We start from the raw sequence: 25,290 nt of genomic DNA on the forward strand, positions 1-25,290 counted from the left end.
AAAGAGCATCGGAATTTCGTAAACCATACTAAAATACATAATTCGGCTTGAAGCGAAAATTGGCTTTTTCCAGATTCACAATGAAGTAGGCCCCATCTGATATTAAGCTTTTCAGTGTGGTTTTTGGGATGTAAATTTTCTTGGAGTACCAGTACTCTACGATCTCATTTTTGGTTCTTTATTATGGCATAATGCCATACATGGCAGACGATGATAACGTGCACTTGAAATTCAGCGAACAGTTGGAACTAGCCAATACTGTAGAATTAAACACTTAGTTTCAAATAACATGATTGCCTCAGTGGAAAGATTAATAAAGCCAAACTTCTTTAGCAAACTTGCAAAAATAACTTCATTGTTGTGCAAGGCGATTAATGCTCGACTGCTACTAACTTGGAAATAAAATAAAATAGGAAAACTGAAATTAATAATATATTTTTGTCCTCCGTAATTATATGAATGTATTTTAATTCACTTAATAGCTCCTGGCCACAGAAATCTGTTTTGTTTTCATTTGACGTGGGAGTTGTACACGAAGAGAAGCAGCGAAATCACTTAACGTAAACACGGGTCACGTGGAGACTAGCCCCCTCCCCACTACAACTCAGACAACTCTGTGCAAGTGCGAATCTGGCAGCTAGGGCGCGCGAGAAAAATTTTTCTCGTTTGAATCTGGCTCCTTGCTGCTACTACCGATACAGGTAACAGCCAAACTTCAAGTAGCGGGAAGCGGGAGAAGGTATTGTTTATAAGCAAGTCAAATGCGCATGCGCAACAGACCGCTGGCAACTGGTCAAACGAACCTTAATGTGAACAGTTGTGACGTCATGCTCATCGCAAGCAGTTTATTGTTACGAAGAATTAGTCTGCGCCCTACGGCCGTTGACATATTTTTGCTATTTGCAGACACTTGTGCGTGCTCGGTGTTTTGTTGTTGTAAATTGCACATTTCCTTTGCCACTAAAGTTTTATTTTTTTCCCTCTTGTTTATATTTTATTGCTACATTATCATTCTCCAGTAACAGGATACAATAACATTCTTTGCTAGAGAATCAATTCTGCAATCAAAACTACAAAAATTTAACTGAAAGCTAAAACAATGAAAAATTCCTGGAATTCTGAAAAATTCCCAGGTTTTTCCCGGTTTTCTCCCAGATGAAAAAATTACCGGGTTTTTCCCGGGTCGTATACACCCTGCAGAAGTTTAGCAAGATCTCCATTCTGTCCTGAAATCCCTCCCTCTGTGACTCTCCCATAGATCAAACAAATGTGTAAGCATTTTGTGCTGCCCTTCTGTGTGTGTGTGTGTGTGTGTGTGTGTGTGTGTGTGTTCAACATTCCTGTTAGTCCTTTTTGGTATGAGTCCCATACACTTTAGCAATATTTTAGTATGTGTTGCACAAGTGATTTGCAAGCAATCTCCTTAGTAGGCTGATTGCACTTCCCCAGTATTCTACCAATACACCAAAATCTACCACCTGCTTTTCCCACAACTACTGAGCCTATGTGATCATTCCATTTCATACCCCCCTACAAAGAGTTACTCACAGGTATTTGTACGAGTTGGCCGATTCCGACAAATCACTGATATTATAGTCATAGGATACTATGTTTTTTCGTTTTGTAAAGTGCGCAGTTTTACATTTTTGAACATTTAAAAGCAAACTACCAATCTTTGCATCACTTTAAGGTCTTATCAAGATCTGACTGAATATTTATGCAGCTTATTTCAGGCAGTACTTCATTATAGGTAACACCATCATCAGCAAAAAGTCTGAGGCTACTTATTAATGTTGTCTGCAAGGTCATTAACATACAATATAACACGAACAGCAAGGGTCCCAACACACTTCCTTGGCACCCATCCAAAGTTGCTTCTATATCTGATGATTCTCCATCCAAGATAACATGCTGCATCCTCCCTACCAGAAAGCCCACAACCTGGTCACAAATTTCACTTGATAACCCATATGATCGTACTTTTGACAGTGAGTGTAGTAGGTTTGGTACTGAGTCAAATGTTTTTTTTTAAAAAAAAAAATCAAGAAATACTGCATCTACCTGACTGCCTTGGTCTAAAGCTTTCAGCATACTGAGTGTGAAATGTGCGAGTTGGGTTTCAAATGACCAATGTTTTCGGAATATGGGAGTTAGGAATTTTCATAATTCTGTTCACGATACGATAACTCATTATGTTTGAGCTCATAATATGTTCTAAGATTCTACAACAAACCCATGTCAACGATATTGGATGGTAGTTTTGTGGATCACTTCTACTACCCTTCTTGTATACAGGTGTGACCTGCACTTTTTCCCCCAAGAACTGGGGATGGTCTTTTGTTCAAGGGATTTATGACAGATCATAGTTAGAAGAGGGGCTAACTCAGCCAAAAATTCAGTATAGAACCTGTTAGGGCTTCCACTGGGCCCCGGGGCTTTGTTAAATTTTAACAATTTCTGCTGTTTCTCAACACTACTGACACTAATACTTATTTCACTCAGCTTTCCAGTGGTACGAGGATTAAATTGGGGCAATTATCCTGGATTTTCCTTAGTAAAGGAACATTTGACAACTGAGTTAAGCATTTCAGCTTTTGCTTTGCTACCTTCAATTTCAGTCCCTGTCTCGTTCGCTAGGGACTGCGCACTAACTATAGTGCCACTAACATCCTTTACTTATGACTAGATTTTCTTTGGGTTCTGTGAAAGATCATTTGCAAATATTCGGCTAATGTAGTCATTGAAGCCAACACACATTGCTCTCTTCACAGCCAAATATGTTTCATTCAGCATCTCTCTACCTGCAGCCCTATGCTATCTGCAGTAATCTCTGTTTCTTTACAGTGATTATATACCACAGAGGTTCCCATCTATCATGAACTTTCTACAGCATACATATCAGTCCAGTGAGCCAATAATTATTTTAAACCTGAGCCATAGTTCCTCTACATACTCTGCCCTGTGCCGGAAGGTTCAAATTCCTCACTGAGATATGACACTACTGATTTTTTATCTAGTTTACTGGACATACATATCTTTCTGCTTGTTTTAGTTGTCCTTTGTACTTTGGTAACCATTGTTGCCACAACCGCATCATGGTGACTGACAAGTTTTGATGTGCGTATCCTCAAAGAGGTTACGGCTATTTGTTGCCATTAGATCCAATATATAACCATCCTGAGTGGGGGTTCCAAACAATCTGTTCTAGGTAGTTTTCAGAGGATATCTTCTCAAGCCCACCAATAACAAAAGCTGTAATTTTCCCAATTGTTTGATTATTTAAGTCTCCACCAATGATTACAGTATGACTGGGGAACTTAGATACAAGTGAACTGAGGTTCTCTCTAAAGTTTTCAGTTAGAGCAAGAGATGGGTCTGGTGGGTGATAGAAGGATCCAATTATCGTTTTATGCCCACACCCGATACTGAGCCTTGCCCAAACACATATGCAGCTTCAATTTCTGTATCAATGGATTTAGGTTTCTTGTCTACTCTGACAAATACACCACTCCCATTTCCCATAGTTCCTGTTCCTTTATTGCCTGGCCCTATTCATCACTGCTGACACAAGTTCACTCTATGCTAATGCCCATGGCATTGCTGCTATTGAACAATACTTTTCCCGCAGCCCAAGTGACTCCAACCTATAACCTCCTTCCTTGTCACCATAATGAACTATATATTTACCCACAACTACTTCTCCCTTGAAGGCATCTCCTGCAAATTAATCCATGATATAGCAATTGGCACCCTCACAGTACCATTCTATGCTAACCTATTCAGGGGTGAACCACACAGAATCCCAAACCTCTCAACTGGTTCACATTCACTGCTGACATCTTCATGATCTGGACTGAGGGCGAGGACACCCTATCCACATCCTCCAGAACCTCAACACCTCCTCCTCCATTCACTTCAACTGGTCCTCCTCATCCCATCAAGCCACCTTCTTCCATGCTGATCTCCATCTCAAGGGTGGCTACATCAGTACCTCTACCCACATCACATCAAACTTACCAAGAATTCCACATCAAGAAATCCCTCCCATACAACCTAGCATCTGTCGTGAGGAGCAGTCCTCTCCTCCAAATATGCTGATTGTTTCACTGGACCCCATGCAGACCGAAATAATCCTTCGCATCTTGTCTAGAATCAGATCTGCCTTGTCTCTTCAGTCACCTTTTGTCCCCCACATACTCCACGTCCAGTCACAAATGGGAACTCGTCATGATTCAGTGCCACTCTGGACTCTAGCAACTGTATCACATTCTCTGCCAGGCTTTCAATACCTTCTCTTGTACCCTGAAATAAGAAATATCCTCTGCACTACCCTCCTCATTCCTCCTACAATGATGTTCCACTGTCCAACTAATCTAGGCAATGTCCTTGGCTTACCCTATTCCGTCCACGCTCCCAACCCCTTGTCCATGGCTCATATCCTTGCAATTTACCTAGATGAAAGACCTATTCCATGCATCCTCCAACTACCAATTACTCTCTTTCTGTTATTTCCATCACAGGTAGGGCTACTTGTGAAAGCAGCTATGTCGTCTACCAAATTAGCTGCAAACACTGTATGGCATTCAACATGGCCACGAGCAATAACAAGCTGTCTGTCAGCACGAATGACCACTGACAGACCATGGCCGAGAGACAACTGAACCACCCAGCTGCCGAGCACGCCGCCCGATAGGATCTGTTCAACTTCGACAACTGTTTCACAACAGTAGCTTTTCTGAAATGTGAAAGTGTCAATTCTCCCTGTAACATACCATCTTTCCTGTAGTGCCCCTGGCTTCAACTTTCCTCCACCTGCCTATCCCCTCCCTGTTCCCACTCTAGCCTCACACATGTTCTGTCCTCCTCCCCCCCCCCCCCCCCCCACCTAAGCACACCTTTCTCCTCCTCTGATTCTCTCCTTTCTCCTTATGCCCCACAGCACAGCTTCACACTGCTGCAACTAGCAGACCTGAACTGTCCCCTGAACTCTCCCACAGTCGCACTATCATCTTCCTTCTCACCCCTACCCCCTATCCCTCTTGTTTCCTGCCCCACCCCTCTTCTGTAGTCCAACTTCCCATCTCAGCAAGGTTACCTGCTCACCTGCAATGCAGTCTCCGACCTCGGTGACTACGTGTGTGAGCTTACTTTTGTTTATGTCGTTGGAATACGAGTGATAACTTACTATTATACACCCCTATTTTTCAATGTGCCTGTCTGCCATTCAACATCTCTGCTAAGTTGTGAGCAGGAATCTATCTTTTCCTATTGTTATTTCATTCCAGCTTTTCCATTATATATTACTGGCCTTTTACCCACAACTTTGCCCACATAAGCATATGACACATTTATCGTACACATCTTCTCCACCTTGCTTTCTCTTTCCATCTCCTCCTCCCCCTTCTCTGTCCAGGTTATCCCACCTTCTTTTTCTAGCCACCTGCACCCCTCTCCATCTGCCTCCTACACCTCCCCACCCTCTCTCTTCTCTTACTACCTTCCTCCCCCACCTCTCACTCTCCATATCCCACTTCCTTTCCTCTCACTGCTCTTTTCCACCTTTCCCCTCTCTTTGCTTGTCCATTCCTGCCCTCCCCCCCAACCCTCTTCATCCATCTCCTCCCGGTCCCTCTCTCTGCCTGCCTTCTCCTCTACCCCTCTCTCTCCGTCCGCCTCCCTGTCCATCTCCTCCTCCCCCTCTCTTCCTCCACCCTGTCTCTGCTCAGCTGTGCCCATCTGCACATATACCTATTGGAATGCATTCTGACAACTGCCAGGCATGCAGGGCAACCTAGAAGACAGGCACTGTCAATCCTCTTTCACCCCACCCACATGGGAGCCAGGTTGTACTTACATCACAACTTTTTTCATATAACAAATGATATGTCTGCCAAATTTTGTTGAAATCAATACGATGGCTTAGGTTGTGGTATGTGAACGACATTATCTTTTTATGCAAGTTATTTAGAACAGGGCAATTTTACACAGGTGGATGTGTACAAACTGTGGAGGTAACACTCAAAAATTAAAGTATTATCCAAGAATAGGAAATTCATAGTATCAATAACTGATACCGAAGGATAACAAGATACTTGGCAAATAGGTTCACATGAATCCCATCTTTACACATGATTTGCTGGTGGCAATGTTTAAAGTTAAGCAACATCAGTATGACTGCAAACAGAACTGCTACTATAATAAGATCTTAGAAAACAGGAAACTGTGAGGAGGATCCCATCATGGTATTGATATGTCACAACCTAACTCCCAATTAGGGCATCGGTCAAAGTAGAATGGCACTACTGGAAACATCAGTGTGCCTATGGACTCCATCCCAATAAAAATGCCTGCAACACCGAACTTTTTCAGACTATTAAACAGAATAGCTACCCCTGGGGAATTCTTGTGGGCTGACCAGCTCCCTGAAGAACAGCTGAGCCACAGACGGACGCTCCGTCGCTGGCAGCTCCTCTGCGAACCAATAGTGCAGCGTACGGCTCTCGCGTGTATGGCTGCCTGTCTGGGCATTCACGAGGAACACCCTGAACTCCAGGGACAGCTGTGCTGGGCTATCATCCGCATCTGAAATTAACCAATGTCTACTTAAATGAAATGTACAACAAGGAAGTGTCACATGAAATCACACTTTATTCATTTACACACTTATTTCACATGACAAGATTATGGCCATCAAGCCATCCCTTCCACCTAACAAGGTACCCTCAGTAAATTAACATTACAACACACATAGTATATGTAATGTATATAATAATATCAAGTGATGAAAAGCAGAGACCATGCGCACCTTTGTAGATTTCATTAAGGCATGAACTCTATAGATAGATCGCCTCTGATCCAAGAACTGAAAGAAAGGTGCCTCAACAAGAAGACAGTGAACATTATCAAACACACACACTAAGAAACACCAAATCCAAAATTAAAATCACGGGAGAGTTATCAGAGTCCTTTGAGATTAGAACAAGGGTGAGACAAGGCAACATTATTTCTGGACTATTGTTCAATATTCTATTATGCAAAGCAGTCAGGGAATGGAAAAAGCTGATGATACAGGAACTTTATTAACCAGTATAGGAAGGAAAACGGAATGAAAGGATACAGGCTGTCTCGCATTCACTGATGCTCTGGTAATATTCCCAAGTAACACTAAACTGCGTTAAAGCAAATCTAGAGCCTGAAAGGGAAGGCTGAAAATGTCTAACAAAACTGGCAAAAGTGACAAATAAAAAATATGCACCAAAAAAGATCATGATGAAAGGAACAGACAAAGAAGCTCACAAACAGTGAAATCTAGAGATGATTAGCCCATTCTGGAAGACTGGAAACACAGTAAATCATCCTTGTCACAGAAACATTGGCCATGGACCGGAAAGGTGCCTAGAAAATACTGAATATCACAGATTGTGGAGTAGGCAAGAGATTGAACAGACGTTTGGCATCACACACATCACCATGAAGAATGATTAACTGAAATTTTATGGGCATATCAAGAGAATGGCAAACACTTGACAACAAACCAGAGCTTTAAGTACACAGAAATCATCAGGAACATGAACTGATTTACAGACATCACAATAGACCTGAAGGATGCTGATATGGCACACTCAAGACATATAAGACAAACATACATTTAACCACAAGGTACTCAAATGTAAAGGTCAAGAAATTTGAAATAGGAATGAAATGGACAGAAGAAAGTGCAGAGAGAGAAGATGAAAGAAATGTGATGCCTGAGAATATCTCTCATCAAATAGACATTTTACGTGGTTGTCTGGCAGCCCATACGTTAACAATTCATCATCATCATCATCATCATCATCATCATCATTATTATTATTATTATTAGGTTGTGCTCAGAAGTAAGCATCTTCCGTGACGTGTGTGGCAAGCACGGGTCCCCAAGCTGGGTCTGGCATTGCTTCCACTTACTTGTGCCACACTCCTCACTTTCATCTATCCTATCTGACCTCTCTTGGTCAATCCTTGTTCTTTTCTGACCCCAAGGGCATAACTATGGAAGCCTAGTGTGTCTTTCATTTTCAAATCCTTTAATGGCCCTTGTCTTTCTTAGGCCAATTTCTTCAACTCTCAAAGTGTCGGACCCATTCTATTTTTTTTCTGTCTTCAAAATTTCATGCTGTCATCTTTCATCCTTCATCATCACCTTTCTGAATAACATTCAGATTTTAATTCAAGGATTTATCTTCACACCAAGATGGAACCTTAGACAGTCGACCATGAACAGTCTTTCGAAGAATAATTCCACCAACTGCAACCATAGATTGCTGGAAGACAGCATTCGGATTCGGTTGGCTGCCATTCAGAAGATAATGATGGATCAGAGTGTCTAGAAACTCAACAGTCAGTACAAACCGAAAAATATCAAAGGATTAAACTTAAACAAATCTCATTCTTCTCGACACACAATGTTAACTCCTTGTGCCAAGCTGGAAAATTAAAAATTGTCACTGATATAATGTAGAAACACAAAATTGTAATCATGGCTCTCCAAGAAATCAGAAACAGTGATCAAGACCCTATGGAATCACAGGGATACCAACTTTATAAAGGAATCCCTGGAAAAAGAGTCATGAAAAATTGTCCACAATTTGGCGATGGATTTCTTACAGATCTCAAAATTATCGACTATCACAGAATTCACATCTCAGTGTCCCAGACTTGCAACTCTAAATCTGAAATATGCAAATACGACTTACACAATTACCAATGCACATGCTCCCACCAATCAGAAAAATAATACTCTGAAGAACACAGAAGAAACAGAGAAATTTTGGGATGCCCTGGATCGAGTCTTAATCAACATTCCTCCATCAAATATAGAAATTATCCTTGGCGGGATCAATGCTCAAGTGGGGCAAGGTTGAAGATACAGAGGTAGCACTGGAAAATGGCCTGCACATTAACTGATCAACAAAAATGGTCAAAGATTAATTGAAACTTCTAATAACCTTAACCTGGTCTCAAAATCAACATGTTTTAAAAGGAATCCTCACAATATTAAAAACCTGGAAACACCCTGATTTCCAAAAGGGTGAATGGTACCTGGACCATGAATGTATGGATAAATTTCACCATCGTGAAATCTACAATGTCAAAGTTTTAAGGGGGTGAAGATTGGTTGGCTGGTTTGTTTGTTAAAAGAGGAGGGGGAGAGACCAACTGCGAGGTCATTGGACCCTCGTTCCCAGTAAAATAATTACACAATGGAAAGAAGAAAAGAATGGAGACGTACAGCACAATAACAGGAGAATGGAAGAACCAAAAGAACGACAGGACAACCAGCACTACTATGGACAAAACCGGAAAAGAAAACAACAGAGAGAAGCAAGAAACAGGTAGAAGGGGTAAAAATAAGAGAGCAGATGACTGTGGCTGACCGACCACGAGAATAAAAAGGACAATCTAGCCCCTCTGTGACACTTTAACACACCCACCCTAAAAGCATTAGAGTGGAGAACACAAAGGGACAAATGAAATGCGCTAAAACTTATATAGAATGATAAAATCCACCGTCACATATTAAACGTAAAACTAAATTAGCCGATGAAGTGTTGTCAGCTAAAATCAACAGCAACGAGTCCGTTGCAGGGCAGCCAAAGAAGGACAGCGCACCAAGATATGGATCACTGTCGGCCGGGCGCCACACCGAAACTGAGATGGATCATCACGGCGCAGGATGCAGCCACGTGTCACCCAAGCGTTGCCAATGCAGAGCCGGCACAGGACCAGAGTCCCTTCAAGAGGACCGCATGGAGGACCACCACACAGTCTTAATCTCCTTAATGGCACACAGTTTGTTGTGTGTGCTGAGGTTATGCCATTTTGTCTCCCAAAGCCACAAAACCTTGTGCCGTAGTACTGAACGCAGGTCAGTTGCAGAGAAGCTGATCTCCATAAGCGGTTGCCATGTAGCCTGTTTGGCCAGCCTGTCGGCAAGTTTGTTGCCTAGGATTCTGATGTGACCTGGAGCCCAGACGAACACCGCGGAATGACCGGACCGGACCGTTCCAGGGCATAGATGGACTCCTGGATGGTAACTACCAAAGGATGATGAGGGTAGCACTGGCCAATAGCGTGTAGGCTGCTCAAGGAGTCAGTACACAGAAGAAACTACTCCTCTGTACATGAACGGATGTGCTCAAGAGCACGTGATATAGCCACCAGCTCGGCAGTGAAAACACTGAAGCCATCAGGCAAGGAATGCTGCTCAATATATCCTCCGTGGACATATGCAAAGCTGACATGAGCATCAGTCATTGAGCCGTCAGTATAAACCACTTCGTGGCCCCTGTACATTTCAAGAATCGAGATTAAGTGGCAGTAGAGAGCCACAGGGTTAATCGAGTCCTTATGGCCACGTGAAAGGTCCAGGCGAAGCTGCGACCTAAGTGTTCACCGTGGAGGTGTACGTGAATGGATCTCAAGTATAGCTGGTAAAGGCAAGGATTCCAGTTCGGAAAGAAGGGATCGGACACGAACTGCAATTGGAAGACCTGACCTGGGCCGCTGATGCAGGAGATGAACCACTGTGGGTAGGAAAAAGAGATAGTGATGGTGATTCAGATACGCAGGAGAACTAAGAACTTGTGCAACGTAACTGGCCAGCAGTTGGGCACACCTAACGTGCAATGGAGGGACTCTGGCCTCCACAAGGACATTGGCCACTGGACTTGTCCCAAAAGCTCCTGTCGCTAGGGGAACAGCAAAGTGGTGCACTATGTCGAGTAAACGCAATGCCAAGGGCGCCGCCTAACCATAAACCGGACTCCCATAGTCAAGGTGGGATTCAACAAGGGCTCTGTAGAGCTGCAGCAGAGTAGAGTGATCTGCACCCCAGTTGGTGTTGCTCAGGCAGCGGAAGGCATTGAGGTGCTGCCAGCACTTCCACTTAAGCTGACGAAGATGAGGAAGGCAAGTCAATTGGGTGTCAAAAACCAGTCCAATGGATGAACGGTATGACACCGACAGAAGTGCATAACACACGACTTTGCTCACCAACACCAGAACTGGAGGGGCAATACAAAATGCAGAAGTTGTCTGCGTACAGAGAAGGTGAGACGGACGGCCCTACAGCTGCTGCTAGACCATTAATGGCCACTAAAATAGAGAGACATTCAATACGGAGCTCTGCGGGACCCCATTCTCCTGGATATGGGGGGAACTATGGGAGGCACCAACTTCGACACAGAAAGTACAAAGTGAAAGGAAACTTGATAAAAATCAGGAGTGGGCCTTGGAGACCCCACTCGTATAATGTGGCAATTATAGTATGTCACCAGGTGGTGTCATATGCTTTTCGTAAATCAAAAAAGATGGCAACCAGCTGTTGGCAGTAGGTGGAGCCAATATGCCACGTGACTCCAGGACCCAACACAACCGTCGACACAACATAAGTTCCAACAGCTTACAAAGATGGTTGGTAAGGCTGATGGACCGATAGCTATCCACATCAAGCGGGTTTTTACCTGGTTTGAGTACCAGAATGATGGTGCTCTCCCGCCATTGCAATGGAAAGACACAGTCACACCAGATCCAGTTGAAGATGACGAGGACATGTCGCTTGTAGTCAGATGAGAGATGTTTAATCATCTGATTGTGGATCAGCTCTGTCCCAGGAGCTGTGTTGGGGCAATGTGCAATGACACTGAGGAGCTCCCACTCTGTAAATGGGGCATTATAGGATTCACTGCAGTGTGTAGTGAATGAGAGGACGTTCCCTCCATTCCGCTGTTTGAGAGTGCAAAAGGCTGGAGGGTAATTCTCTGACACAGAGGCTTGAGCATAGGGCTCAGCAAAGTGCTCGGAAATTGCGTTTGCGTCGGTCGATAACACGCCATTTATTTTAACACCGGGAACACCTGTTGGCGTCTGGTACCTGAAAACACGTTTGATCTTTACCCAGACTTGGGAAAGTGGAAAGTGACGTATCGCACCCAATGATCGAGACATATCTCTCCCAACACTCTTACTTCTGTCGTTCGATAAGCTGGCGGACGAGGGCATGGAGCCATTTAAAGGCTATGATGCGCTCCAGGGAAGGGTGCCACTTACGCCACTGTAGCTTCAGCGACTTCCAGCGACCACCAAGGTACTGCCTTTCGCGGGGGGCACCCTAAAGAGCGAGGGATCGTGTTTTCTGCCACAGACACTATTGTTGTTGTCACCTGCTCAACCATCACATTGATGTTGCCATGTGGGGGAGATTTAACAGTGTCAGCAGAGGCGAAAGTTTCCCAGTCTGCCTTGTTTAAATCCCATCTGGGCAGGCAACTGTGGGCCTGATGAGAGGGCAGTGACAGTAAGATGGGGAAGAAGTCACTAGCACACAGGTCGTCATGTGCTCTCCAATGGATAGCTACCATGAGCCACACTGAAATGTTTAGCAGCCCCAGTATATAAGAGGCAAATGTCGAACTGAGACAGTAAAGTTTTGACATATCTGTCTCAGCCAGTAAGCGTGGTGCCATCCCATAAAGGCTTATGGGCGTTAAAATCTCCCAAAAGTAGGAAAGGTTTAGGTAGTTGATCAATCAGTACAGCTAATACATTCAGGAATACAGCACCATCTGGAGGAAGATATACATTGCAGTTATTTCCTGCGTTGTCCTTATTCTGACAGCCACAGCTTGACGAGGGGTTTGAAGGGGCACAGTTTCACTACAGACCAAGTTTAGGACATAAGCACAAACTCCACCTGACACACTATTATAGTCGCTACAGTTCATGTAGTATCCCTTATAGCCATGGAGAGCTGGGGTCCGCATTGCTTGGAACCAGGTTTCCTGGAGGGCAATGCAGATAGCAGGTGTAAAGCTTAACAGTTGCCGCAGCTCAGCCAGGCGGTGGAAAAAACCGCCGTAATTCCACTGGAGGATGACGTCATTGTGAGGCATGGAACATTCAATGAGGCAGTTTACACCTCAGGGTCACCTGCTGCCACAGACGTTTTGCCTGAGCAGTCTATATCCATTGTGTCTGTGGATCCGGCGAGATCTAGGTCCTCAGTAGACGCCAAAATCTCCACCTCATCCGCAGATGCAGAGCTTGTAGGTGTGGATGCCACCGCAATTCCCTTGGTCCTCGTGACATTCTTTTTGGATTTCTCTTGCTGCTCCTTGGGTTTCCCTGGCTGGGAGGACTTCACTGATTCAGTCTCCGGGACTGAGGATCAGCATAAAGCCCTACGACCAGCTGCTTTTGGACCCGTCAGCCACTGACAGGTGTCATCTTGACCACTAGCAGAAATCTGGGAAAGGAGTGACCCAAGGGACCATCTAGAGGAGCGAAGAAAACTTACACTTCTCTGGCTCAGAAGTGGGGACTGATAGCCCTGATGGTTGGAGGGTGTTGCTCCCAAAGTAGGACCAACAGGGAGAGAAGTGCCCTCCAGCATCAAGGAGGCAGGTGTAGTTTTCTGGTTCTGGTGGCGTAAGATGAGGTCACAGCCACAGAATGCAGGCACTCAAATTTCCTCTTAGCCTCAGTTGGTCCAGCGTCCTATATTCCATGATTTTCCTCTCTTTCTGTAAAATCCTGCAGTTTGGCGAGCAAGGTGAATGATGCTCTCCACAGCTGACACAGATGGGAGGAGGGGCACATGGACTGTTGGGATGTGATGGGCCTCTGCAATCTTGGCATGTGACACTGGAAGTACAGCGGGAAGACATATGGCTGAATTTCCTGCTGGCGGCAGACCGCATTAAGGGAAGGATATATGTCTTGACGCCACAGCGGTAGACCATCACCTTGGCCTTCTTGGGCAATGTGTCACCCTCGAAGGCCAAGTTGAAGGCACCGGTGGCAACCTGATTATCCCTCAGACCCCGAGGGACACACCGGATGAAATTAACACCTCACCACTCTAAATTGGCACGCAGCTTGTCATCACACTGCAAAAGAAGGTCCTGGTGGAATATAATACCCTGGACCATATTTAAGCTCTTATGGGGTGTGATGGTAACAGAAACATCCCCCAACTTGTCACAAGTGAGTAATGCCTGTGACTGGGCAGAGGATGCCATTTTTATCAAGACTAACCCAGAGCGCATTTTGGACAAGTGTTGCACGTCCCCAAGCTTGTCCTGCAAATGCTCCACAGTACCGGGGCGAATAGGCTTCACTGACATCCTTAGACTGGCGTTCCTCCCATGGTGTGGCCAGGGAGGGGAATGATTTGGGGCATATTTCTTAGCACTGAAGTTACACTTTGCCCGCTTAGAGACTGCTGGCGGCGGACCACCAGCAAGAGAGGACATACTACGCTTCATGGTGTGTCACCCGCCCTGATGCCACCCACTCTGACCAGGGGCCCTCCCCACGGACGCCACCCAGCCTCAGCAAGGGCCACCTGGCAGGATGGCCATTGCCGGGAGTCCCAATGCCCCAAGGAGATAGGCATCTACTCCATGGCATATGTGGGGAGTTAACAGTGTAGACATCAGCAGAGCGATCCCATTGTTGTCAGGGGGCTACGACCAACAGTGTACATGGTGGCCCCACCACAACGGACTGGCTACCGTGCTAGCTGCGAGGTGCAAAGAATTCCATGGTTCTCGTCAGCGAAGAAAATTACACTGCATAGTGCGTGGAGGAAAATGCACCCAGGAAGGTGTCCTGGCTCAAGAGATGGAGGATGAGCGGGACCGCAATACCACAAAGAAGAAGTGAGCTAAAGATTCAATGCACGATGGACACTATGCACCATGTACGGCACCCTTCTCCAATTGGCTCGCTCTTCGGGAAAATTTTGAAAAATGGAGGTCAAACCCTACCGGGGACCATCACATAAAGGCCAAAAGGTGTGAGACTCCTTTTAGTCGCCTCTTATGACAGGCAGGAATACCTCGGGCCTATTCTAAACCCCAGGCCATAGGGGTGTGGGGGTGGGAAGGTTGAAGTCTCAGGGTCATGTTGTGAAGATCAAAATAAAATTAACACCAATGGTAAAGAAAAGATCTCAGAAAAAAAAAAAACTAGAAGAAAATTTGACCCAACTATCTTAACAAAAAATGAGAAGTACACAAGGAAAACAGGTGAAGGATGTGTCGACTACAATAAAAAAAAAAGTCTGAAGAATCACATCTAGAACTAACTAAGCAAAGAAAATTAACCCATAAAATCATCAGACAGGCAAAACACAAACATCTCAAAAATACCCTAGAGAAAATAGAACTTCCAGAAGAAACAGTCAAGAGATTGTTACAAAACCTTTTGGAGATATCTTAAAACGTATGAGTACCCAACATTGATGCCGAGAGATCAGCCAGGAAAGTTAGTGCATAGCAATCAAGAAAATGCAGAGATCTTTGCAGAGACTTTCAACAAACATTTAAATTGTGGTGACCCACTGGAAAAATATCAAGTACACAGAAGCTCCTATTTTAACCACCCCAGACCTAATAGATCCTGCAGCTATCAATGAGGTAGAGGTCACAATTCAGGAACAAAAAAATTAAAAGGAATGTGGTGAAGACCATGTATTTGCAGAAATGTGGAAGAATGCTGGAAAACCTGCAGTCATAAATCTCCACTAACATCATATTGAAATGTGGATCACAGAGAAAATTCCAGAGCACTGGACCTTAGGAATAATCCATCCATTATTTAAAAAAGCGATATAACGAACCCAGATAATTACAGAGGAATAACCCTTCTGTTCTGCACATACAAAATTTTCTCCCGCATAATTTACAATAGGATCAAAAACATTCTGGAACCACAACTTGGAGACTGTCAAGGAGGATTTTGACCATACAGAAGCTGCTCAGGCGAAATTCTTAGCCTGAAACTAATAATGGAGTATTACAAGTATAGAAACTAACAGTTATTTATCTCATTCATAGATTTAAAAAAAGCATTTGATAGTGTTCATAGACCCACACTTCTAAAAATCCTTACATCATATGGCCTCCATCCGAAACTGGGAAGACTCATTCAGCTAACTTTAACTAATACAAATTCAAATGTCAAGCTTAGAGGAGAAATGTCAAAAGCTTTCACAATAAAAACAGGACTCAAGACAAGGTAATGGATTGTCCCCTTTGCTTTTTGATGTGGCCTTCAATTACATCATGACAGTGTGGCAAAAAGAAAATCAATGTAAAATCAAAATTGGAGGAAAAACAGCAATAAGAGCAAACTGCCTTGGTGTGCTGACTTAGCTCTCTTAGCCTTTGACATGGAAAAAGTTCGTGCTCAGATCATAAGTCTCCAGAAAACTGCTTCAAAGATAGTATTACAAATATCCTTGGAGAAAACTGAAATCATGCCCATGAAGCCTCTTTGCATAGATAAAATCCTCATAAATCATCAAGCAATTAATATAGTTCTACAACTTAAATATCATGGAGAAATTATTTTGCACAACTTGGGTGAGAAAGCAACACAGATAAATAGAACCAATGAAAAAAAGCACAATTTCTAACCTTGTCAACATATAATAAGAAATGCCTGTCAACAGACACTAAGATCCAACATTACAAAACTGTAACTCTCCTGGAAGCAACTTACGCTTGTGAAACTCTGCTCCAAATTAAAAATGAATGAAGAAACAATCAACTTCTCAAGACTGAACGAAGAATTATCAGAATATGCATTGAATAAATAAATAAATAAAAACCACGTTGATGGAGTCTGGAGAATCCTCCCTAACGAAACTGTCTATTGTGAAATTGACCCAATCACCAGCACAATGAAGAAGAAAAGAATCTCTAATATTTCCTTCATGCCTTATGACTGCCTGATAACAGGATTTTAAAACAACTAGTGATGAGAAGTCTCAGAAAGAAGACAGAAAGACAGTGGGTCAAAGAAATTCAGCAAGATCTTGAAGCAGTCGGACTTAGAATTACTGATCCAGAGAACAAAAACAAAATTAACACTCTCCTTATGAATCCTAAATTTTCAGTGCAGAAGACCGGTAGAGATTTCAGGCGAGTTAAGAAAATTGAGTTTGAAACGAATGCAAAAGTACTGGGCTGAGTGCAAGAAGTAAGTAGTCCAATCTTCAAAGATAAAGTGAACATGGAATCACTCAAGTGGTCCAATGTGGCCAACCAAGTTAATAATAATATTATTAGACTGGCCCATAATTTCGTAGCATTTTTCCGTAAGTACAAAAAAACCAAGAGATACAGATAAAATATAGTTTAATCATCAATAATATTGCACTATTTACAATGGTCTGCCAATGCTGGGGTAACTTTTCGATTCCACAGCTATAGAAATCACATGGTTTTGAGGCGAAGCACTCATTGAGCCATGTCCAGAGCATATTTTCATCTAAAAATGAAGTTCCTTGAAGGTTGTTTGATAGAGAGCAGAAGAAGTGGAAATCAGAGTGCTATATCAGGAGAGCAACATAGGTAAGAATGATTTCCCAACTCAATTGCTGTAGAGTGTTTTTTTTGTCAGTGTAGCAGAATGAGGGTCGACATTATCATGGAGTAGCGTCAGTACACGCTGTCTTCCTGGTCACTGTTCTTGTGTTGCATCTGCAAGATATATCAGTTATTGACAGGAAATGTCAGCGGTGATGGTTAAACCCCAGGGAAGCAATTTGTAGTACGCCACACCATTGCTGTTCCACCAGATGCGTGACATTATCTTTTGTGGAAGCGCACCGGTCTTTGTACGCAGAGCTGCTGTTTCTTTGGGCTCAACTATTTCCTTCATTTCCTCATGTTAAGATAAAGACATTATTTCTTGTTACCAGTAACGATACAGGATAGGAATAGTTGGTGGCGTTCACAAGCCAACTGATGACGAGCAAGCAGAGATGTACCTATGGGCACCCACTGATTTCTGTGATTTTGGCTTAAGAGGATGTGGTAGCCATACACCCATTTTTTAACCTCCCTACTGTATGCAAGTTTTGCACAATGCTGGGATGATCACAGTTCATCACAGTGGTCAGTTCTAAAGTATGCTGATGTTGATCATTGTCGATTAACACAGTTAAATAATCGTCATCCAACGCTGAAGGTATTCAAGAACATGGAGAGCTCCTAATGTCAAAATGATCCCCCTCAAAATGATAAAACTATTTTCTTGCCACGCTGTATCCAATGGAATTTACCCTATACATGGTACAAATGTTGCTAGCTGCCTCTGCTGCTGTCACTCCTCTATTGGACTCAAACACAACAATATGTTGGAAATGTTCCAATTTCTAGCACCCACAGCTCCACACACTATCTCCAAATGACAATATTAAAGTCAAATTTGCAACAATGAGCTACAAATACAAAGTGACAATCGATAAATAATCCCATAGCAACCGAAATATCTACACGCAAAACAAAAACCTATGAACTTAATCACCAACCTATTATTATTATAATTATAATAATTATTATTATTAGACTATTGCAAGGGAGGCAGCCATTGGAAGAAGAGAAGTACGAAATGGCACTTTAAGTGAAAAATAGCCAGAAATCATCTCAGACTGAAACCAACAACAGGTAGCGTCTCAAAGTACAGCAAACAAAGAACCAACACAACAAAGCTGCAATCCAATCCAAGACTGACAGCCTGCACAATAAAGCATTATATGGGAAGTTTTTAGAAAAGATTGAAGGCAGAATGGATAAGGAAAAGACCTGGACTTGGCAGACCAACGGAACACTATAGAAAGAAACTGAAGGACTGATTTTTGTTGCATGTGAACAAGCCATCAGAACTGATGCCACAAAAACCAAAAGCGAGAAATCTGGCACAAGACAAACTGCAGACTCTGCACAGAAGCTGTGATCCACCTCGAGCTGTTCCAAAAAGACTGATCAGACTGATTACAAACAGAGGCACAATGCTGTGGTACAAATGATCCACTGTAATGTATCCCAAAACGGTGTTGGCAAAGAACTGGTGGAGCCACAAGCCACAAATAGTTGCCAAAAACAAATATACCAAATTAATGTAGGACCTCTGGCTTAGGAAGATTAACAGCTGTAACACATAGGAAAAGAAAGCACGAATTATAGACATCACACTGGGTTCAACAAGAAACATTTATCAGATGCAGGAACTTCAAAATCAAACTAGACTATGGCATAAAACCAGTGAAATTGGTTTCTTGGTACATTGGGACCAGTGCCAAGAGGTCTTAGTAGGCACTTGACACGCATTGTTCAACTAATGATAAAATACGAACACTAGCCCAGTGATCATATTTGCTGTGTTTAATGTTACAGCACTAATAACAACAGTAATAATAACAATAAAAATCATCAGCTTCTGAGGATACTGCAAGTAACCTGAAGTAGACACGACAGCATCCAACACTGTAATCCATGTCTAAAAATAAAGATAACAGTAATGAATATATCGTATTTCAGTCATGTTGGTTCTATTAACATGTTGTTACATTGTTTTGGGATTTTCATTATATTATGATTGAAGAGAAGGAATCACATACTATCAGAATAACAGAAATGCCTGGCAACAGTATAGACAGAATGAAATCTGGGGAAGTTTAAAAGACCTGGGAAGAGCAAGACAGAATAACATATAATGGGGTAAAGTTAGCAGACAAGACAAAGGGGGAGAAAATTTAGTACTCAGGAAGATTAGGAATGTGTTGACAATGTGACAATAATTCTGGTTTACATTTCCGTAAGTCACCTCAGGCAAATGCCAGGATTTTTCCTTCATCAAGGCCACAGTCAACCACCTGTCCTATCCTTATAAACCATACTTATATGCGAGGTGTGATCAAAAAGTAATGGAATTTTTTGTTTTCCTTCAAATATCTTTATTCATTCATCAATATCAATTTTTTACCATTAAAGTAGCCCCCTCACATATAATACACTTGTGTGAGTACTTTCCCAATCTTTGAAGCACTTCTGAGACTCCCTTTTCATTAAGGCGTTCAGCTCCTTCAGCAATTCTGTTTTTATCTTATCAATGGTGGCAAAACAACATCCTTTCTTGGTTCTCTTCAGCTTCGGGAATAGAATCAATCACGTCCAGTGAATATGGTGGCTGAGGCAACATAACAGTTTCATTTTTCCCAAAAAAATCATGAATAAGCATTGAGGTATGAGAGGGATCATTATAGTGATGCAATTTTCACGGGAGTTTTTTTTTATCACAATGCAGACTGTTTTCTTCGTATTTCTTCATGTAAAGGCACATAACTTCCAGGTAGTAATACTCATTGATCGTATGACCATGAGGGAGGTACTCGTAATGCACTATCCCATTTCAATTGCAGAAAACAGTGAGAAGACCTTCACATGTGATTGAAATTGGCAATTTTTTTGTTCGGTCTTAGCTCTGAAGGCAGTTTCCATTGGGACAACTGAGCCTCAATTTCGCTGTCGTACCAGTATATCTGTGTTTCATCCACTGTTATAGGCTTCTTTAGAAGTACTGTACCAATGTCGACTTCATTCAGGAATCCCTGAGGATATCTATGCGACACTGTTTTTGGTCGAAATTCACAACTTCGGAACAAACTTTGCTGATACACATTTCATGCCCAAACAATATGAAACAATCGTTTGACACACGCCAAAGGATATGCCAACATCATCAGCAACCCCTCTCATGGTGATTTAACAATTTTCCAGAACCATTTTCTTTACTTCTTCGATACTGCTGTCTATAATTGGCATACTAGGACATCCGGGGTGTTCGTTATCTTCAGCACCTTTTTTGCCCTCTTGGAACGTTTACAAGTGGTACAAACTCTTGTCTTACCCACAGCATTTTTCTTAAAAGCCACAGTTGTTTTGCAAGGAAAAATTCACCGAGCACTTCAAAACATGTGTAACCTTCTCAACTGTCAACTAAATTAAATATTCAAAACTGCTGAAAAGACACAAATACATCTGGAACATGTGCACCAACAAGATAACAAGAAATTTTGAAGCCCATGAAATTAAAAAAATTCCCTTTACTTTTTGATAGCACCTTGTATTCTGTGGATACGAATGAATGTTTCTTAGCTATTTATTTTTATTGTACTATGATGACAAATCCTTTATCGCTGAAAGACAATTGCTGTGAGAATGAATAAATAAATACACAGAAAATACTATTTCACTGCAGGACAGGAGGAAGACATTTGGGGTATAAAGAGAGGGAATCTACACCAGTGATAAAAAGTAAAGTTTTAGTTTCATGTTGAAAGCAACATTGTTTTGGATAATAAGCACATCACTGGATAATTTGTCTCCAGTCTCATTCTTGATATGGAAATCCATTCATCCATTTCACAAGTTGTGTTCTGTAAATCCCATCATGAAGGAGAGAAGGTAAAGGACGAGATTTAATGCCGTACACAGGTAAAGCCACCATAATGGCTGTATCATATCTTGTATTCTATTTACGGACAAGGATAGGTGTTTCAGTTACAAGAAGAGGTAGTGACACACCAAGGACCAATAATCAATGAAGAAAACATAGCATGTGATTGTCACATCATCTACCCTCTCATGTCGACTAACTCTGCACTGGAAAGATTTGACATGAGGACGTCTACAGACAATTATTCTCCCCACACGATTCATGAATGAAACATAGAAAGGGGAAAATAAAGTGGTGCCAGAAGCACCCTATGCCACACACCTTGCGGTGGCTTGTGGAATATGGGTGTAAATGTATGATAATCCCCTGACGTTATCATACCTGTCAGTGACCCATCAGAGAGATTTACAACTGTCAATTTTCCATCACAAATTCTACCACAGCTCCTTTAGTCAAGTATAACTGAGTGAGCCACCCAGTCTTATGAATATAGGTATATATTTGTGTCATATTATTCATGTGTTTGATACTTGCATTTAGGTCTTCAGTTTCTTTTGAAGGCTTTAAGACAGTGATGCTACCAGGGGAACGAGCCACGCATGTAGCGTGAGGGAGTCACATCCAAAGTTGGGTCACTGAAGATCAACATCTGAGAGCATCACCAAAGATGGGCATTGAAGAACAGCCACTGAAGAGATGCTGTAACACTAGAAACTTTAACGCAACATTCTCCCAAAGTGTCAGTTATGGATTAGATTAACTGAATTTTCCCAACAGCACTGACAGAATATGGCAATAATATCAGATAGGAAACACTTTCTTGGTCCGACTTCTCGTGCTTTTCTGGTAAAACTTCTGGCAAAATATTTTGCAGTGCATCAGGAAAGAAGCTGCTACTTGGTATTATGGATTAGATGTTCTATCAAGATAAATCTCTCATAACATACAGATCTTTGGAACAAACATTGTTTCCAACTCTTAAAGAAAACCATATCACAGGACAAAACTCATTCTTGCATCATGAATAAAACATAATGCACACAAATTTCTGTCTGTAAAGAAGCAAGATGAATGTCCTATTAACACCAATATTACTGCATCGGCCTTACTACCACTGAATTCCTGCATGGAGCGAATTGCCACTGTTGGAATAAAAAATTTTGTAGGCTACATTTTTTCTCGAGCATGAATAATTTGTTGCATATTATCGATGTACTGTCGGTTGGAACAGTCTAAAACACTTTATAAATAATTTATGTTTTAGTCTATAGTTTTAATTTTTTTATTTTGGCTATTGACCACTAGTCTTGGTACAGAGTGCCATCCTCAAGCCATTCCCTGGCATGTCCCTGGCATGCAATTATCACACGCTCTTTCTGATTGATGGATTTACTTGAAAAGCTAATGTGACAACTGCATGCCTGGGAATGGGCTGTGGATGATGCTTTGTACCAAAACTGGTAGCCAGCAGGGAAAAAAGGGCAACTACAGGCTAAAACATTATTACTAACAGGGGGTGGGGGGGTGGGGCGGGGGGGGGGGGGGGGGGGAGGGTAGGAGGAGGAGGATGAAACTGGAGAAATACTGCAGCCTCAAGATTGCCTTGATCCATGGCTTTCTAGATGGTATGTGAGAAAAGTACAATGGATGAAATGAGTTCTGTATGTGGACAAATACTGTCCCACAAAGAGGACTTGTGAAGATGAAACAAGCTTCATTGTCGTCATACAGTTCAGACACCATAAACTGCTATTTGTTTATCACACAGAGCCCCTGCTAAAGCAGAAGTAACTGTGAGGCAGCAAACGCTCTGCCTAACTGGAATTCCATGTGGCGTAACCTGTATACTCAACAATGGTACTTACTGTAACAAATTATGTATCCAGAAGAATTTACTCTCTGCAGCAGAGTGTGCACTAATTTCAACCTTCCTGACAGATTAAACATGACTCCCTCCACAAAAACCTGCATCATTTCCAAAACTTAAGATAATGTAAAACGCTACTTGTACTTTTCTCATATACCATCTAGAAAGCCATGGATCAAGGCAATCTTGAGGCTGCAGTATTTCTCCAGTTTCAAAAAGCATACAACTTGGTACCACGCCAATGTTTACTAACAAATTTACAACTGCAAGGGATGTCAAACAAAACTGTAAACTTGAAAGGATTCCAAAGTGATGCGAAGATTGGAAATTTGCTTTAAATGTCTCCAAATATAAAATTGTGCACTTCGTAAACAGCAGAAAAGTAGTTACCGATGAGACAATTGGAATCTGTGAACTCCTACAAATACTTAGATGTAACAATATGCAGGAATGTGAAGCAAATGATAATGCTGGGGCAGTCACAGGTATATCAAGTTTACGAAACACTCACGCAAGCCAACGTAGAAGTGCATAGGACCAATATCAAATACGAGTAACAAAAAATATTGAACACATAGAAAGAAGGGCAGAACAAATGGTTACAAGTTTGTATAGAACATAGGAAAGTGTCACAGTGATGATGTAAAACACATGAAAGCCTACTCAGAAAGTGTTAAGGACTAGTATAAAGTATAGAATCTAGGAATATACTAGAGCCCTCTACACAGGCTCTGCAGTAGCAAGATTAGACTAATTACAATGGCAGTCTACATCTACATTTATACTTTACAAACCTCCATGAAGTGCTGGCAGACAGTACATCCCATTGTAACAGTTATTAGGGTTTCTCCCTGTTCCATTCGTGTATCGAGCGATGGATGAATGACGGATTGAATGCTTCTGTGCATGCTTTAATTATTCTGATCTTATCCTCAGAATCCCTCTGCGAGTGATACATAGGGGGTTGTAGCATATTCTCAAGAGTTATCATTTAAAGCCTGTTCTTGAAACACTGTTAGTACATTTTCTCAGAATAATTTATGTCTACCTTCACGAGTATGCCAGTTTAGTTTCTTTAACAGCTCTACGGCACTCTCCTGCAGATCAAACAAACCTATGATTATTCGTGCTGCCGTTCTGTAACGTTCAATATCCCCCGTTAGTTCTATTTGGTTTGGATCCCACACACTTTAACAATATTCCAGAATCGACCTCACAAGTGATTTACAAGAAATGTTCTTTGTAGAATGACTGCAGTTCTCCAGTATTCTACCAATAAGCCGAAGTCTACCATCTGCTTTACCCATGACTGCACTTACTTGATTATTCCATTTCTTACACCAACAAAGTGTTGCACCCAGATATTTATATGAGCTGGCCGAAACAAACTGTGACTCATTGATATTATGGTCATAGGATATGAAATTTTTTCATTTTCTAAAGTGTAGATTTCTGAACATTTAAAGCAAGCTGCTAATCTCTGCACTATTTTGAAATCTGATCAAGAACTGAATGAATGTTTATGCATCTTCTTTCAGACAGTACTTCATTACAGATAACTGCATGAAGTTTGAGGTTACTGTTAACATCGTTTCTAGCGCCATTAACATAAAACATAAACAGGAAGGCACTTAAAACTTCCAGACTAAATGTATAAAACTCTCCCCTGATATTTCATCTCCCGCCGTCTGAGATGAAACGTCACGGGGGAGTTTTATACATCGACCACAGCCTATCTGCCTGGAGTTTTAAGTAAAGACAATACCGGCAGTAAAAGCATACATTGTATGACGAACAGGAGGAGTCCCAACACTTCCCTGGGGGACACCAGAAGTTACTTCTACATCTGGTGACGGCTCTCCATCAAAGAAAACATGCTGCAACCTCCCTATCAAAATGTCCTCAGTCCAGTCACTTGAAACCTCATACTCTTGACAATAAGCATAGGTGTGGTAATGAGTCAAATCAAGAAATCCATGATCTACCTAACTGCCCTGATCCAAAGCATTCAGTATTTCTGCATTTATGGCCATTCCTCCCCCACTCCATATGCATAGGGGGAATAGGAAGAAACTTTAATAGGTGGTGGAACGGGAAGCACGCTCTGCCACGCACTTCACAGTGTTTTTCTC

The 25,290-nt window shown here is 42.2% G+C and overlaps 1 protein-coding gene across 3 annotated transcripts in view; it reads right to left on the minus strand.

Moving 5' to 3' along the window:
- The window catches only part of LOC126428138 (uncharacterized), a 125,372-nt gene that overhangs the window by 97,762 nt on the left and 2,320 nt on the right, over nt 1-25,290 (minus strand). For all 3 annotated transcript variants that reach the window (XM_050090041.1, XM_050090040.1, XM_050090039.1), the window contains exon 3: nt 6,391-6,582. In XM_050090041.1, coding sequence (XP_049945998.1) covers nt 6,391-6,582 — 192 coding nt within the window. The remainder of the gene's footprint in view (nt 1-6,390; nt 6,583-25,290) is intronic.

This window comes from Schistocerca serialis, chromosome 12, assembly GCF_023864345.2.
Source record: "Schistocerca serialis cubense isolate TAMUIC-IGC-003099 chromosome 12, iqSchSeri2.2, whole genome shotgun sequence".
Classification (NCBI taxonomy): Eukaryota; Metazoa; Arthropoda; class Insecta; order Orthoptera; family Acrididae; genus Schistocerca; species Schistocerca serialis.